Below are 18,267 nucleotides of genomic sequence, written 5' to 3'. Positions count from 1 at the left end.
GTCAATGGGAACACAGATGTTCAATGCACACAGTGTATTGAATAACGGACGTTTTTGCCACGGACGTCAAAATAATGAACATAATCATTATTTTCAGACGTCTTTTGCAAACAGCGGACGTTTTTATTAGTAGTTCATACACCGCTTTTCTTTTGTCACCGATCTAAGGCTATGTTCACACAACGCCAAAAATATTAAAAAGGCGGCCGATTTTCATACTTAAAATAACGTCCGTTTTTGCCGAAATTTAACTGACTGCAATGCAATGCATTGAAGTCAATGGGAAGACAGACGTCCAATGCACACTGCGTATTGAATAACGGATGTTTTTGCCGCGGACGTAAAAATAATGAACATGAACATTATTTTCAGACGTCTTTTGCAAATACGTTTTTTATTTGTAGTTCACACACAGTAGTTTACTTTTGTCACCGTTCTGTCTCCGTTTTTACTATTAAATTCAATGGACTTTTCAATTAAACGGCATCCAAAGTCCAATAAGTAACCCCAAAATAGAATAATGGACAAACACCCGTCAGTGCACTAAGGGGAGGTCACGCTGCTAAATAATGTCCGTTATTGTAGACTCAAAATGACGGACGTCATTTTAAACTGAGATTAAAAAACATTGTGTGAACATAGCCTTATACTACTCACTTCTTGCACTTGCTTCCAAGATGAAATGCCAGAGCATGACCTGCCTGTGCAGCCGACTAAAGACTGAGATGGAAACTGTGGGAAACCAAGGTAGGTACATATAATTTTTTTTTTTTAAACCTATACCCAGCAGTATAAAATTCTCCATTTCTCCAGAAAAATACTTTGTGAAAGCTGCACCAGCATTTATCCATATATTCCTCATTATCGGACTAACTACAGCCCTCTTCCCACCATGTTTATGCTAGGTCACTGAGGTTCATCAGGAAACCAGCAAAAATATATTCTAACTAAGGCTTACCTATGGCAAGTCCATTGAAATTATTTGAATAAACAAGCGTTTTTTTTCTTTTTTTCTTGCAGAAAATCTATATGGCAATATAGTCTCTAGAGATCTGTTAGAAATTAGTGAATTTTCAGAAACTTTGGGCTCACACAAACCCAATACAATAAAGGCTTCTTGCATTCATACAATGGCTTGCTTCATGTATATTTCACTTTCTTAAGTCTTCAGGAATTAAATCTTACTGTAGAGTGGTCTAGTTCATAGACAGTGTGTCTTAATCTATTTTTATTATATCTTCTTTACCCAGCAGGGCTCATTTTTTTCATTATATATTTATCATTTCTTGGGTCATCGTATCATATGCTATGTGCTATTTAGAATTTACATTTTTTAGGCACCGAATGTCAACACACCTTATGTTGCTTCGCTTTATTGTGACCTGAATGACTTGAGAGCTTGTTACACGATTGCTTTGAAAAGGGACCTTAATATTCCATGTGACAAACACACAACTCCTCTTCCAGCTAATTATTACTGTTACTAATGAGAATATGTGATAAATATGGACCCATCTGGATATTTATAGTGAACATTTAGTTCCAATTACTCGCTTCTATTTAGATCTTGCATGATGGTCTTTCCTTGTGCTCTTAATGCAGTGACTACATAATTTTCTGTGTTAAAATGCAAGTTCACATTATTTACTTTTTCTTTGTGCTAGTCTTTGGTAACATATTAATTTCTTTCTAATTTAATGGCAGGATATTCAACTGACTTTGGGGGGCATTTATCAACACTAGTGTATTAGTATGCCAGTCTTAGATAAAGCCCCGTCCCCTTGTCCTGGCCAGATTTACTAAGTGATGTGCGCTTCATAGGTAAACCTGGCGAGCTAACTGCAAGGCAGGCGCAGGAACGTATGTCTGCTCCTGAGCAGTTGTAAATTTTTGCCGTGCTAGCAGGTATAAATCATGATATATCAGGAGCGGGGGAGGCCACACCTCATGCCCGCCATGCGGAAGCCCACATGCCTACGCATTAGGTGACCAGTCTTTACAGTTGACGTACTCCATTGAGAAGGTAAGAATCTCACAACAATTTAGCTCCCATAAGAATAGGCCCCTCATATCCAGCCAGCACCTTGTGCTTTGTACTGCCGAGGATCAATAACCCTGAAACAACTGTCTGCAGATGGGCATTCTTTCCTTTCAGAGAAATTTTTGACTTGGAATATACCCCTAGGCAATGTTCTAAGATCCTTAGTTGGAGTAAAACACTCATTTGAATTGTAAACCATCTTCCCAAGGTTGTTTGAGAGCTATTTTGGATATCCTTTTTTCCCAGAATTCCCAAAGGAGCAATATGGCCATTACATTTTCTCATGAATTTATGTTGCATTCCTCAGGGAGATGTATAAAAGAGAACAAACAGCTCTGCATGTGCAAAACCTATTATATGGTCACCAGGTAATTTAGGTAGACACAAATGCACATTCACCTTGAGGGGTCGTACATGCTTAGTTACGACTCTAGTGATCGCTTCTGTGTTAAAATGAGGTTTGGCTGCCATCCACTTTACACACACCCTTCTGGGTGTCAGTAGCGAATAGGTGCACAAATAAAACAAGGTGGCAGGTTGTGAAAACACTTCTTTTTTATTTTAATTGACATCAGTGGAATGCATTGAAGTCAATTGACTGACAGCTGCCCAATGCACACAGTGTATTAAGACCCACCTGAAGGGCAATCAGTCCTCCTAACTGGAGAAATGTTCCAGCAGCTGTCTGTGCACGCTCGTTGAAACATGCTTAATGGACGTTATTTGATACTCAAAACAATAACCGCTATTTTACGTATAAAATAATGTCCAGAAAAAAAACCGCCATGTGAACATAGCCTAAATTGACACGTTCTATTTGAGGGGCTATTTACTAAAATTTAGACTTGTCTTTACCAAATTAACTGGATGTGTCCAATTTCATCTAATGTTTAATACAAAAAAAAGATATGCAAGCTCTGTTTTTGGATAGGCTTTGCACACATTTAGGGCTTAGAAGTCTATAGACAGTGACCTCTGGTTCACGTTGCCAAGGTATTTTGGTGTATTTCTTCATTACATTTTGTAATATTAAAAAAGAGGTAAAACCAAACCTTGTGTGTGCATAAGTTCCCTAATATACAGTATATTCATGATCACAAACACTACTACCACAAGCCACATAATATGACAGGGAAGCTGTGTGCAAATAGATTTCCAGCAGATTTGGGGTTATTTTAATATTGTATGTTTTTATTTTGCTTTGAGGACCAGGCCCAAAATGACCCAGTGGACCGCGCAAATTTTGATCTTAGTGTTTTCGTTTTTCCCTCCTCCCCTTCTAAGAGCTCTAGCACTCTCAGTTTTCTATCTACAGGCCATGTAATTGCTTGTTTTTTACAGGAATAGTTGTACTTTTTAATGGCGTCATTCATTTTACTATAACATGTATGATGGAATTCCAAATATATTATTTATGAAGATATAAATTGGTGAAATCGTAAAAAAGAATGCCATATGGTAACGTTTGGGGGGTTCCTGTGTCTACATAATGCACCATATGGTAAAAACGACATGATACTATTACTCTATAGGTCAGTCCGAACACAACCATATGCAGGTTACACAGATTCTCTAATGTTATATATATATTTTTTTTATGAAATACTTTTTTTTGGCAATTAAATATTAATAAAATGGGCCTATTGTGACACTTATAACAGTTTTATTTTTTCACCTACGGGGCTGTATGGGGAGTAATTTTTTCCGCCATGATCTCTAGTTTTTATTAATACCATATTTGTGAAGATCGGACGTTTTGATCACTTTTTATTGATTTTTTTTTAATATATAATGTAACATAAAATCGGTAATCCGTGCACTTTTTTCCCTCTTTTCGTGTACGCCGTTTACCGATCACAATGACGCTTGTTATATTTTAATAGATCGGACAATTACGCACGCTATGGTATATGATATGTTTATCTATTTATTTATTTTTATATGTTTTATTTATATAATGGCAAAGGGGGGTGATTTCAACTTTTATTGGGGGAGGGGTTTTGGGGTAGTGTAATAGTGTTTTGAACTTTTTTTTATATACATTTGAAGTCCCTTTGGGGGACTTTTACATTCACTTGTTTGATTTCTACACTGATGATTGCTATGCCATAGGCATAGCATTGATCAGTGTTATCGGTGCTCTGCTCATTGAGCCTGCCTGTGCAGGCTTAGTGCAGCAGATCGCCGATCAGACCGCACGGAGGCAGGTGAGAGACCTCCGGCGGTCCGTTTCAACGATCGGGACCCCCGCAGTCACACTGCGGGGGTCCCGATAGGTAAGTGACAGGGGACTCCCCCCTGTCACTTACACTTAAACGCCGCGGTCGCGCCGCGATCGCGGCGTTTAAGGGGTTAATGACACGCGGCAGCGCGATCGCTGCAGCGTGTCATTACCGGTGAGGTCCCGGCTGCTCACTGCAGCTGGCTTCCACCTCCTATGAAGCGCGCTCCGTTCCGGAACGCGCTTCATAGCGGGAGAACCACCCAGGACGTACAGTTAGGTCCAGGGTCGTCTGGTGACAGACTTCCATGACGTAACCCTACGTCCTGGGTCGTCTAGGGGTTAAAGAGTCACTGTCCCGAATAGTCCAGGTGATTTTAAGAAACTTTGTAATTGGGTTTATGAGCTGAAAAATGATTTTTTTTATCATGAAAAAGCAGTTTGAAGCTCTCCCCCTGTCTTCATTGTTCTCCTATGGAGAGAGGGAAAAGAGACACCAAAACAGGACAACAAAGAGTTAATTAAAAGCTACATTACATTCTGTGCTCTCTCCTCTGATGTCACCACTGACCTCTATGACCCCTGAATAGCACTCGGAATAGCTCCCCTGCTGAGTAATCCTTTGTTTTCTGTTTTTTGCTGCCGAAATTTCTCTTCCGTCTCTTTCCCCCTCTCCTCTTCATAGAACAGACAGGATGCATCTGATTGAGATTTCCTGATTCTGAGCAGTGGATGACAGAAAGGAGAGGAGGGGGGACCTCGTAAAAGGCTTTTTAAATTCAGATAATTGCATATTTGCCTAATAAACAAAATTACAAAGTTTCTTAAAATCGCCTGGACTGTTGATTTCTGCTAAAGAAAATTTCACGACAGTGACTCTTTAACCCCTAGGCGACTTAGGACGTACCCGTACATCCTGGAGGTCGGTCCCCAGACGACCCTGGACGTATCGGTACGTCCTGAGCTATAAAGCTTCATAGCAAGTGGGGGCCGGATGCAACCAGCAGCCGGCACCTCACCGTTAATGACACGTTGCAGTGTGACATTAACTCCTTAAACGCCGGCCGTGGCGTTTAAGTGTAAGGGACAGGGGGAGTACCCTGTCACTTACCGATCGGGTCCCGATCGATAAAACGGACCGCTGGAGGTCTCTCACCTGCCTCCGTGAGGCCCGATCGGTGCTCTGGTCACTGAGCCTGCACAGGCAGGCTCAATCAGCAGAGAGCCGATAACACTGATCAATGCTATGCCTATGGCATAGCAATGATCAGTATAAAAATCTAAGTTATGAATGTACAAGTCCTCCAAAGGGACTTAAAATGTGTAAAAGAAAAAAGTAAAAATCACTATTACACTACCCCAAAACCCCTTCCCCAATAAAAGTTTTCCCATTATATAAATAAAACATATAAAAATAAATAAATAAACATATAATATACTGTAGCGTGCGTAATTGTCCGATCTATTAAAATATAACAAGCGTCATTGCGAATGGTGAACGGCGTAGATGAAAAGAGGGAAAAAGTGCGTGGATTACCGATTTTATGTTACATTATATATAAAAAAAAATTTATAAAAAGTGATCAAAACGTCAGATCTTCACAAATATGGTATTTATAAAAACTAGAGATCATGGTGGAAAAAATGACACCCCATACAGCCCTGTAGGTGAAAAAATAAAGCCGTTATAAGCGTCACAATAGGCCCATTTTATTAATATTTATTTGCCAAAAAAAAGGATTTAATTAAAAAAATATATAACATTAGAGAATCTGTGTAACCTGCATATGGTTGTGTTCGGGCTGACCTATAGAATAATAGTGTCATGTCGCTGTTACCATATAGTGCATTACGTAGACACAGGAACCCCCCAAACGTTACCATATTGCATTCTTTTTTTACGATTTCACCTATTTATATCTTCATAAATAATATATTTGGGATTCCGTCATACATGTTATGGTAGAATGAAGACGACATTACAAAGTACAACTATTCCTGTAACAAATAAGCACTTATATGGCCTTGTAGATAGAAAACTGAAAATGCTAGAGCTCTTAGAAGGGGAGGAGGGAAAAACGAAAGCGCAAAGATCAAAATTTTCGCGGTTCACTGGGTCATTTTGGGCCTGGTCCTCAAAGGGTTAAAGCGACTCTGTACCCATAATCTGACCCCCCAAACCACTTGAACCTTCAGATAGCTGCTTTTAATCCAAGATCTGTCCTGGGGTCAGTTCGGCAGGGGATGCAGATATTGTCATAAAAACAACTTAAAATCCTGCAGCGCTGTGTCTAATGGCCGGGGCTTACATTAGTATATGTATTAGGTTGGCACACCCTCTCTGTCCTTCCTCCCCACCCTCCTCATCATTAGGAATGTTCCAGGCAGATTGCTTCCTATTCCCCACCTGTGTGTATAATGGACAAGGGCTGGATCGTTAATACACCTGTGTAAAGCTTAAACAGCAGTAAATGTTCCTGGATCATTCCTAATGATGAGGAGGGTGGTGAGGAAGGACGGAGAGGTGGTGCCAGCCTAATGCACATACAAATGTAAGCCCCGGCTGTTAGACACAGCACTGCAGGATTAAAAGTTGTTTTTATGACAATAACTGCATCCCCTGCCGAACGGACCCCAGGACAGATCTTGGATTAAAAGCAGCTATCTGAAGGTTCAAGCGGTTTGGGGGGGACAGATTGTGGGTACAGAGTCGCTTTAAGGGAGAACAGTTGATGAATTTGCAGCAGATCACCAATTTTGTGATCAAATCACTCCTGCCTGCCAATGGATACATTTTAAATTTATTGTATGTTAGACAATTGCTGTTTATACAACTCCATAGTATATAAAAATAGATTTTTATTTCCAGTTGTGGTTGTTTTGTATTGATCAATTTTATGTGAGACAATATTTTCTTACCCTTTCTATAGCCTCATGTTTCTTGTAATACTGATGCAAGCAGCCGCTGGGCTGGTTACTTCTGTCCCTGCGTTCCTACAACTGCTGCTCCTCTTTGGGATTCACCCCGGCAGCATAAGAGGGCTGGAGCAGTGGGGAGGCATCCCATGCATCCTTTGCCACAGGCGACGCAGCCAGTATATTTCTCTATATTCCTAGTGTGAACATGGATTGACTCTTCCTTGGCCTAGTTGGTTGTATTCTAGTTAACTGGTATTATAGCCTCATTGACTCTGTTTATTGCCTAACAACTTTGTACTAGTATTTGCCTCTCTTGGTTTGACCCTAGCCTGCTGACCACACGACATTATGTATTTTTTGTCATTGTCTTGTATTTGTCTTAACCCTTTGAGGACCAGGCCCAAAATGACCCAGTGGACCGCGCAAATTTTGATCTTAGTGTTTCCGTTTTTCCCTCCTCCCCTTCTAAGAGCTCCAGCACTTTCAGTTTTTTATCTACAGGCCATGTAAGGGCTTATTTGTTACAGGAATAGTTGTACTTTGTAATGGCGTCATTCATTTTACCATAACATGTATGATGGAATTCCAAATATATTATTTATGAAGATATAAATTGGTGAAATCGCAAAAAAGAATGCAATATGGTAATGTTTGGGGGGTTCCTGTGTCTACGTAATGCACTATATGGTAAAAGCGACATGATACCATTACTCTATAGGTCAGTACGAACACAACCATATGCAGGTTTACGCAGATTCTCTAATGTTATATATTTTTTTTAAATGAAATCCTTTTTTTTGACAATTAATTATAAATAAAATGGGACTATTGTGACGCTTATAACGGTTTTATTTTTTCACCTACGGGGCTGTATGGGGTGTCATTTTTTCCGCCATGATCTCTAGTTTTTATTAATACCATATTTGTGAAGATCGGACGTTTTGATCACTTTTTATTAATTTTTTTATATATATAATGTAACATAAAATCTGTAATCCGCGCACTTTTTTCCCTCTTTTCGTGTACGCCGTTTAGCGTTCGCAATGACGCTTGTTATATTTTAATAGATCGGACAATTACGCACGCTACGGTATATTATATGTTTATCTATTTATTTATTTTTATATGTTTTATTTATATAATGGGAAAGGGGGGTGATTTAGACTTTTATTGGGGGAGGGGTTTTGGGGTAGTGTGTTAGTGTTTTTAACTTTTTTTTTTTACACATTTGAAGTCCCTTTGGGGGACTTTTACATTCACTACTTGGATTTTTACACTGATGAATGCTATGCCATAGGCATAGCATTGATCAGTGTTATCGGCGCTCTGCTCATTGAGCCTGCCTGTGCAGGCTCAGTGACCAGAGCGCCGATCGGACCGCACGGAGGCAGGTGAGAGACCTCCGGCGGCCCGTTTTACCGATCGGGACCCCCGCAGTCACACTGCGGGGGTCCCGATCGGTAAGTGACAGGGGACTCCCCCTGTCACTTACACTTAAACGCCGCGGTCGCGCCGCGATCGCGGCGTTTAAGGAGTTAATGACACGCGGCAGCGCGATCGCTGCAGCGTGTCATTACCGGTGAGGTCCCGGCTGCTGATTGCAGCCGGCCCCCACCTGCTATGAAGCGCGCTCCGCTCCGGAGCGCGCTTCATAGCTTTAGAAACACCCAGGGCGTACAGTTACGCCCTAGGTCGTCTGGGGACAGACTTCCATGGCGTACCTATACGCCCTGGGTCGTCTAAGGGTTAAGCTTGTCTCATATTTGTCTTGTATCCTGTTCCACCTACATTAGCGTAGGGAACTCCTCCAAGTTGTCCCTTGTTGCCTAAGACACATTGAGACAGTGGGTGTGGGACAGCGTCAGGACTGCACTTGTCTCTGTGTCATCTGTGTGAATCCTGACTTGGCCTGACAGCTAAGCTCAAGTATCATCAACTTACATATTATAGTATGAAGAGCTGACATATTATAGTATGAATAGCTAAGAACTTACATATTATAGTATGAATAGCTTAAAAGTAAGCTATTTAATTTTTTTGTGCTGTATTCTGAAGGTAGCAATGCCTATACTGGTTATAGGGTGCAAAATTGATTGTCTTTAAGTTTAATAAGCCAACGGTAAATGGAAGCTCAGCATATACATATATCCTAGTCTAATTGTGGTCATTTATGTTAGACTGGTTCAAAAGGTGATTCAATGGAGACCCACATTTTCAAAAAAATCTAAGTAAAATAACACATTATTATAGTAACAGTAGATTAGAAAGAGTTTCCATACCCCGTACTTGTACATTGAACACCAGGGTGTTTTTTTTTCTCACACGTTTTCTACTATACTTTAAATTACAGTTGTGTTGATTTCAGTTAAGAGCAGACTTCATTACTTATTCTATCTCTTAAAAAACCATGCAGTACACATTCTCAGCAGGGGATTTGGAGAAAACAGCCTTAACACATTTCTGATATATACATTTTTTTTCTTTCTCAGAGTTACATTTCAATAGAAACAATGTCTCTGTTGTTATGTTTGCTGCCTGTTATAATTCATGCATGCACTAGTCGTCTGAGGCTACCAGAATGCATCTCTGCTTAAAATTGATTTACTTCTATTCAAAGGAAAATTGGCATAGTTTACATGGGAAAGTCTTTCCCAGGAATAAGGTCTAATAGTTGACATTTTTCTGCTCTACCGTACTAGAAATTGAAACTGCAGTAATTACTGTGCGTTTTGTTCCTATACAGTAAATCTGAATTTTCCGAATCACATATATTTATTCTTTTAATATTATTGTTATAATGTTCTTCAGCATTTTTTTTCTCATTTATTCAAATTTTTTACCAGCATTTTTAAACAAAAATTCACCTTTAGGCTATGTTCACACAATGTATGAGACAGGCCATTCCGTGACCCCGGCCGGCTGGCTGGATCATCTCGGCTAATACTTAAGTACCGGCCGGGTGATCTTTCCGGCCGCAGAGCTCTGATGCCGGAGCCGCTCGCTTCACTGCGTCAACTGACAGGGCTTTCTGTGGCCGGAATTCACTGAATTCCCTCCGCAGAAAACTGACATGTCAGTTATTTGCGGGGCCGCACAGATCCCGGCCGGAGCGTATACTATGTGTATACACTCCGGCCAGGATCCCATTGCTTAATAGGCTTATCCGCTGCACAAAAACCACGGCCGTTGTTGCCATCAGCTATAAGTAGCTATAAGTAGCTTTAAAATCATAGCACTGATTGCATAAACTTTTCCAAAAGACCACCTCTTTGAACATACCACTCTTGTCTAGACCTTATTTAATGCAAGGGATTTTAACTCCACCATAAATGGCCAATTTTCAGTACAATTTTGGATGGCATCAAATTGGTGTTACTGTATGTGGCGAGGGTTCCCGGGGGCTTTGGAACAATAGCATAAATGCATATACTATACACTTTAAGAGACACTGGGTATATTCGCTTATCAGTATATTAGTTTATTGGATATTGCTTTAGAATGAAAAAAAAAGGACAGCTGAAGAACAAGCATTGGTATTTCTTATTAACAATAATATATTTGATTATATCCTAGAAAGGCAGGGTTCTGAACAGTATGGCTTCTAAACTTGGGCATAGGCATAGGGAGTGCTGAGGTAGCAATTGTGTCTGGGTGCCAAAGCTTGATGAACCCCTAAGGGTCCTTTGCCATATGAAAATAATTTAATATTATAAATGGCACATGGTAGTTGGGGGACCTATGATTATGCTTTGGGGCCCAGTAGCTTAGTTACTACAGCTGCTATGGATAATAGTCATTCTCTTGAAAAGGCCACTCCTATGTTTTGCCTCTTGCATAACTGCTACCTCTGCACCTGTAGCTTTAGCTACACCTTTGGCTCCTCTTCCCCTCTCATAGCCTGCTGTCTCAGGGTATGTCAACACTACGGAATCCCGGCAGATCACCCGCTGCGGATTTCACAGCTTGCAGCCACGCACATCTCCACTGGTCCCATAGGCTTCATTCTATGGTTTGGCCGATTCCGCTGTCTGCCCAAGGAATGAGTGGTTCATTTTTTGGATGGATGGCGGAATCCGCCCCTGCATAGAATAGAGTCTGTGGCACGTTGCGCACGGCTAAGAGCGGGGACGAGTGACAGAATCCGCCGGAACTTCAGTCTGAACATACCCTTATGGAGATTGCATCTGTATTTGTTTTTTTATGCTAGTTAAATTATCTGAGGATATGACATGAAATGACAACTGTCTAGTATTATTTTTGTTCACTACATCTGTCTATGCAGAGTTTTAATCCCTTAGCGTCCCATGACGTATCTGGTATGTCATGGCGATGCGGGGGGAGTTCAGAGAGGGGTCCCCGCTTTGAATGGCACCACTCCTGGCCATGATCCCGTTGCTGCGCCGGTCAATTAAGCATTTCAATACAGCTGTCAAACCTGACAGCTGCATTGAAATGCTTTATCACTCATGTCCCTGGTGTCTGGTGGGACGGATCTCCCCCCCGTGATGCGATCATGAGGGGGGGGGGAGATGAGATCCGTGCCAGGAGTCAGCTTTGCAATGGCGCTGATCCCAGCTCGGCAATAGATTGCCAAAGCAATCTATCACCGATCTAATGGATCTTTGTTGTGTTTTTACACAGCATTGATCTCTATGAGGGACTTCCAGTTACAGTAAAAATAAAAGTAAAAAAGTGTTTTTTATTAGTAAAAAAATCCCCTCCCCCAATAAAAGTTTGAACCACCCCCCTTTTCCCATTTTATAAATATAAATAAATAAACAAATAAACAAACATGTTTGGTATCGCCGCATGGGTAATCGCCCGAACTATTAAATTATCACATTCCTGATCTCGCACAGTAAACGGCGTTAGCGCAAAAAAATGCGAAAATTGCGCAAAAGTGCAAAATTGAGCATTTTTGGTTGCATCAAATCAAGAAAAAAATTTATAAAAAGTGATCAAAAAGTCCTATATGGGCAATCAAGGTACCGATGGAAAGAACACATCATGGCGCAAAAAATGACACCTCATACAGCCCCATACACCAAAGGATAAAAGCGCTATAAGCATGGGAATAGAGCGATTTTAAGGATTTTAAATTTTTTAAAAGCCATCAGATAAAATAAAAGTTATACATGTTACATATCATTGTAATCGTACTGATGTGAGGAACATAGATGTCAGTTTTACCATAGGATGAACGGCGCAAATGCAAAACTCCCCGAAATCAAAACAATTTATTTATTTTTTTATTTGACAGCGCAAATATTTTTTTCCCGGTTTCGCAGCATATGTAATGGAAAAATAATGCCTGTCATTACAAATTACAATTGGTTTCCCAAAAAATAAGGGCTCATGTGGGTCTCTAGATGAAAAAATGCAAGCGCTATGGCCTTTTAACTATAAAGTGAAAAAAGCAAAAGTGCAAAAACGAAAATTGGCTTTGACCTTAAGGGGTTAAAATCCTTACAGCTGGTAATAAAGGTAAAAGCGTTTAGTGTGTTTGACAAAAAATGTATAGGCATATTCTCTCTTCTGCTGTAGTTGTCTCTGCTTTCAAGAAAAAAATAGAGCATGGATAACCATATAGGAGAGGGATGAGCCCACCTTTCGAGCGCTATGCCAATGTTGGCTTTTTATTGTGGAGCAGATCTGCATCCAGATGTAAGGATGACCAAAGAGAATTGACTGGTGTTGATAGAGCAGTCTTTTTCTTAAGTGGTTGTAATAATGTAGTTACATACGTATTGAAAGGTTTTAATCAAACAATTCAGTTGAAGTTGTATATAGATAACTGAAAATAACCATTTGGACCCACAAATAAATAAATATATATATAAATATATATATATATATATATATATATATATATATATATATAGTATGCACCCTACTCAGGATTATTGAAAAAGTAGAATATTAACTAATGTTAAATGGCAGAACAGTAATAGACTTTGTTCCCACTATGGGATTTTATGAACAATTTTTTGCAGCCGTCATAATGAAAAGAGGGCCACCTTTTGCAGTTAAATGACAGCTCATTCCCATAGTGGGAACATAGCCTTATACATATTATTATCATAAGTACTCATATTTTACATTTTTCCTCTTCTCTCTAGACTGGCAGATTGCAACGCTTGCCTTACTACTTGGTGGTGCTGCCATCATACTTATTGCATTCCTTATTGGCTTAGTCTCTATCTGTGTGGGTTCTCGCAGGAGGTTCTATAGACCAGTGGCTGTCATGCTCTTCGCTGCAGGTAAGTTTGTATCATGGTTAAATATATAAATTTATTTATTAAGCATTGCTAAAATTGGTTGTATCACTTTAATTAACCTTCTTAAAAACGTGTAACCATCTTGCCAAAGTTCGGACAACTGTTTCTTTTATCACTTTGTACAGTGTTAGGCTATGTTCACACTACGTAAGCATCGTAGTAATCACAGCCAATGTTGCCGATTTGCAACAATGGCCATGATTTCTACAGTACTTACGTAGTGCTGCACCTGAGGGAATCCCGGACTGCCTCTACGTAAATCCTGTGCGCGTCGGTGCGCACAGCCGAAAACCTATGGCAACTGAAAGGTGGAGTAGGTTTTCGGCGTATATTTAAGTGTTAAAAATGATACATCGCGCAGACTCTGAGTCCGCTCCCCCGTAACGCCCCCTCCCTGCCCCCCCCCCCCGGCGTACTCGGGGGAAAGGGGCAATTTGCAAATATTTTATTCACAAATGGACGTTTTGTGAATAAAATATTCGCAAATCGCCCCTTTCCGCAAAAAAGTATGCAGTTTTGCGTTGATACATGTCCCTCATAGTATACACTCCAGCCGGGATCCCTAGCGGCGCTGCAAGAAACTGACATGTCAGTTTTCTGCGGCCGCTATTCATTGAATAGCAGCAGCAGAAAACCTGTCAGTGCACACAATGGAGAGTGCGGCTCTGGCGCCCGCATTTGAATTTAGCGGCAGTAAAGATCATCCTAACGGCCGGAATGATCTGCTCTGACAACGGCTGGTGTCTTACTACGTGTGAACATAGCCTTAGGTTATATAAGTAGTTAATTATATAAATGGTACATAATCATCTTTTTTCTTTATTTGATTAAGGAAATTGTCTTATCACATGAAATCCTTTGATATAGGACATTGTGGCCAATTAGACATTTCCCGTACAGAATGTAACATTATAACTGGGGTAACACATTCCATTTAGATGAATGACCGTCAGGGAAATACATGGGTTTGTTAAACTTAAACTCGCTGTTATTTTATTGACCCTTTACTCTGGTTTTTATAGGGAGGACAAGGGTTATCCTATCTAGCTGTATTATTGTTTGAATATCAAAGTTGAATAAACTAAACTACATTAAACTTTGGAAAACATGCACATATATGAAACTTTCATAGCGGACTCAATTCTAAAGACACCTTTGCCATTTTTTTTTTACTTTATTTAATGATTTGTTTCCTGTTTGCAGAATGAATCCCATTTCTAAACAGTCTTCATTAGTTTACTACCTATACAGAAGGATTGTAGTGCAAAAAATTGTTATATCTTATAAATGTAAGGTATAATCTTTCTATGTGTATGCAGGAAACGATCAAACGACTAACAAAAATGTGTTTGTGTGTCATTGGTCACATCTTTTGAGCTGACCATAAAATGATTGTTAATTGTTTGCAAATCTTTCAGTGTATGTACACATTGTTTGATCAGAAGGAGTAACAATTGTAATTAATCACTATCATTCCATGTGTTATGGTGAAGGCTTTTAGGTCATTCTCAAAATCGCTCATTTGCGATAGTTTATTGTTACTCAGAAGAAAAGAAATATCCCTTTGTCTAATAGGACCCTTAGCAGCAGAAAGTGGGAATAAGCTACATGCCAGTTTAAGGGTGGGTTTACACGTACTGTATCCACAGCGGATTTCACGCTGCAAGTTTGCAGCAAAATCCGCTGCAGACACCTTCCCAGTCACTTCAATGAGAAGACAAAATTGTAAAGGGATTGTTATCCTGCTGCGAGTATGGAAAAGTCAGCCCCCTTAACCCCCTGCAGCCCAGGTACATACATTATTGGGTCCCCGCTCCAGCTTGCTTCAGGGGCTCCCAGTGTCTCCCGTCGCTGGGCCAATCAGTACACTACCTTACCACAGTGCTCTGATTGTCTGACCACTTGGAGACGCCGGGAGCTGCAAGTATTTCATCTCACTGAAGTGACTTGGAAGATATCCACAGCGGATTTCGCTGTGAATTCACAGTGTGAAATCTGCTGTGGATATGGTGTGTGTGAACCCACCCTAAAGAGGGGACAGGGGAAGAAAACACCTGATGGACTATTCAGAAAGTCTGAAGAAGAGTGAGGCAAGCACTCTGTGTACAAGTGTAGGCTATGTTCACACAACTTATAGTATACGCTCAGGCCGGGATCCCTAGCAGCACCGCAAACAACTAACATGTCAGTACACACTGTGGAGCGAGCAGCTGCGGCCGCAAGCTTCATAGTGTGCAGTGGGGAGTTCTGATGTGGGCGCACATGAATGCGCCCGCAACAGAACTCTGCGGGCAGTACTGGCCAGGGTGATCTTTTCAGAGACCGGCCGCTCCTTGACCCAGCCGGGTCACGGAACACCTGATCTCTTACGCCATGTGAACATGGCTGTAGGGTGTGTACAAGTGTAGTGAGAAACTAGAGATGATACATCATAGTGTAGAGGCTGTAGAGACAAAAGTAAGCAAAGATTTTAATTATGACCAATGGAGAGATCATTTACCATACCATATGTAAGCGTTAAGTGCATGCTAGAACCAGTCTAGGTATGAAATTAGTAGTCCATTTTCTTGTAATTGCTATCACAATTTGTTTCCTTTTTAAAAACAATAGATTAAAGGTCTGAAAAAGTCATATTTAAAAATATTTGTTAACATTGAATTTTGTTTTCTGTATTCTTACAACTTCTTGCAAGATAATGTAGCTTTATAACAAATCTTATTACAATCTAAATGGCGACCTTACATTACACAGGTCTATCAAAGAAAAATCCTCTAGATATCTGCATGATGGAGATGTATATACCTTCCTAACGAAAGCGACATTGCCGTAGCTGAAAGCATTTCTCATTTTATATTCGTATATTTTCTACTCTTGTTGTGGCTCCCTTAACCACTTGAGACAGAGGAATGAATGTGTAAGTGCAAGCCCTTGAAGCAACAATGCCTAACATATTGGGTCTAAAAATAACCCTTTTCCTAACTCCACACAAAAGAATATCAATTCTTTTCTAGTTGCATTCTAGACGTTTCAAGAATTAATCACTCTTATCCAGGATGGCTTCTTGCTGCCTGGACAATAGGTTTACACTGAGCTGTACCTTAATCCCCAAGAAAGTGTTACATCAACTGAGGTTTATTTAGTAAAATATTTTCCTGCATTTTATATCAAACAAAGCTGTAGTTTTTTTGTTTGCCTAGGTAAATGGGTTTTCCAAGGTATCAGAAAGAAAACCTTAACATAATTACTATACTGATTCTGCTGGTCCTTGTCCCCCCCCCCCCCCCCCCCCGTTTTCTTTACATATGACCGTATATTATATCAGGCTTTCCCGCATCAACATTCCAGCCATCATATTAATATGCTGTTGTAATCCACAAGGACCAGGTAATGGCACTGTCTGGTTGCCCAAGGAAAAAAAATGCATTTATAATAAAGGAGAAGTCCGTTGAAAATGAAAAACCCAGTGCTGGCTGTGGTGATGGGGAAACCTGTTCCCCTGCTGCCTTACCGTTCATGGACCCTGGCGGCCTCCTGCAGCTCTCACTTCTGTGACATCATGACCCAGCTTAGGAATGCCTGCTCAGCCAGTCAGTGACTGAGGCTGAACACCACTGCAGTCACTGATTGGCTAAGCTCCCACCAGTTCATGATGTCACAGGAAGCCGGGTAAAAGTGCATTGTGAACCAACTCTATACCCCCTTACTATGACGTACTAGTATGTCATGTATCATTAAGGGGTTAACCCTTGCTTGTTTTAACTGCTCTGTTTGATTGTTAAGTCATACTATTCTGCTAAGGTTTGATGGTTGGCTAGTCTGGTTACACTTTATTATGTACTATGTATCGTGTAGTTCTGTATCTGTCATAACCTGTGTCTATTTATTCCCTGGCTCCCCAGCATGTAGGTCAAAGTAGGAACTGTCACCCAGTCGTCAGTTGTTAAAGGGGTAATCCGGCTAAAAAAATGTTTTCTTTTAAATCAACTGGTGTCAGAAAGTTATATAGATTTGTAATTTACTTCTATTTAAAAGACTTTTATTTAATGAGCTGCTGTATATCCTGCAGTAGGTGGTGTATTCTTTCCAGTCTGACATGGTGCTCTCTGGTGTCACATCTGTCTGCTTCAGGAACTGTCCAGAGCAGTGCAAAATCTGACAGTTCCTGACATGGCAGCAGGACAGCTTCTAAGTACTGATAAGTACTGGAGGACTGGACCCTTTAATCAATTACCCCTTTAATTAGGGTGGATCATGCAAGTAGATAAGAACAGAGGCTGTGGGTATGAGGAAGGCCGTACTGATCCCTACCTACCCGTGACAGCCGCCTTGTGTTTCCTATTGATGCCACACTTGCCAAAAAAAGGTTCTATGAGAAGAGGAAACTGCATTTTCCTTTTATAGACGGTGGGCTAATTTACTTTACCATACAGCACCCCTAAACTCCTATGGACACCTACTGTACCTCCGTATTTTCCGATTTCATATATAAACAAAATTATTATCTGTTTGAGTGTGGCATGTTCTATTAGAAATGTTCTTTGGTGCTAGGGCAGAATGTCATCATAGTATAGTACTGTATGGCGCACCATATTGTAGCATATGAAATGAATGTGTGTGCCATTGCCCACCCTCTGTGCACACACTCTAACATATGCATGAAACAATGTAAAAAATAAGAAAGAGAAAGGAAAATACAGTGACTGACAAATGAGGTATACAAGATAGTTTCTTATGAAAGAAAAGACTATCTGATTGATATAGAGGGATGTTGTGTCAGAAATGGTGATGAGAAAAAGTCCTTTATATTA

The 18,267-nt window shown here is 40.4% G+C and overlaps 1 protein-coding gene across 1 annotated transcript in view; it reads left to right on the top strand.

Annotated features, from left to right (window-relative positions):
* The window catches only part of TMEM47 (transmembrane protein 47), a 107,132-nt gene that overhangs the window by 72,016 nt on the left and 16,849 nt on the right, over positions 1-18,267 (top strand). The window contains exon 2 of the mRNA XM_069972436.1: positions 13,301-13,441. Coding sequence (XP_069828537.1) covers positions 13,301-13,441 — 141 coding nt within the window. The remainder of the gene's footprint in view (positions 1-13,300; positions 13,442-18,267) is intronic.

This window comes from Dendropsophus ebraccatus, chromosome 5 (genome assembly GCF_027789765.1).
Source record: "Dendropsophus ebraccatus isolate aDenEbr1 chromosome 5, aDenEbr1.pat, whole genome shotgun sequence".
Taxonomy (NCBI): Eukaryota; Metazoa; Chordata; class Amphibia; order Anura; family Hylidae; genus Dendropsophus; species Dendropsophus ebraccatus.
This window is presented reverse-complemented; position numbering and strand designations above follow the sequence as displayed.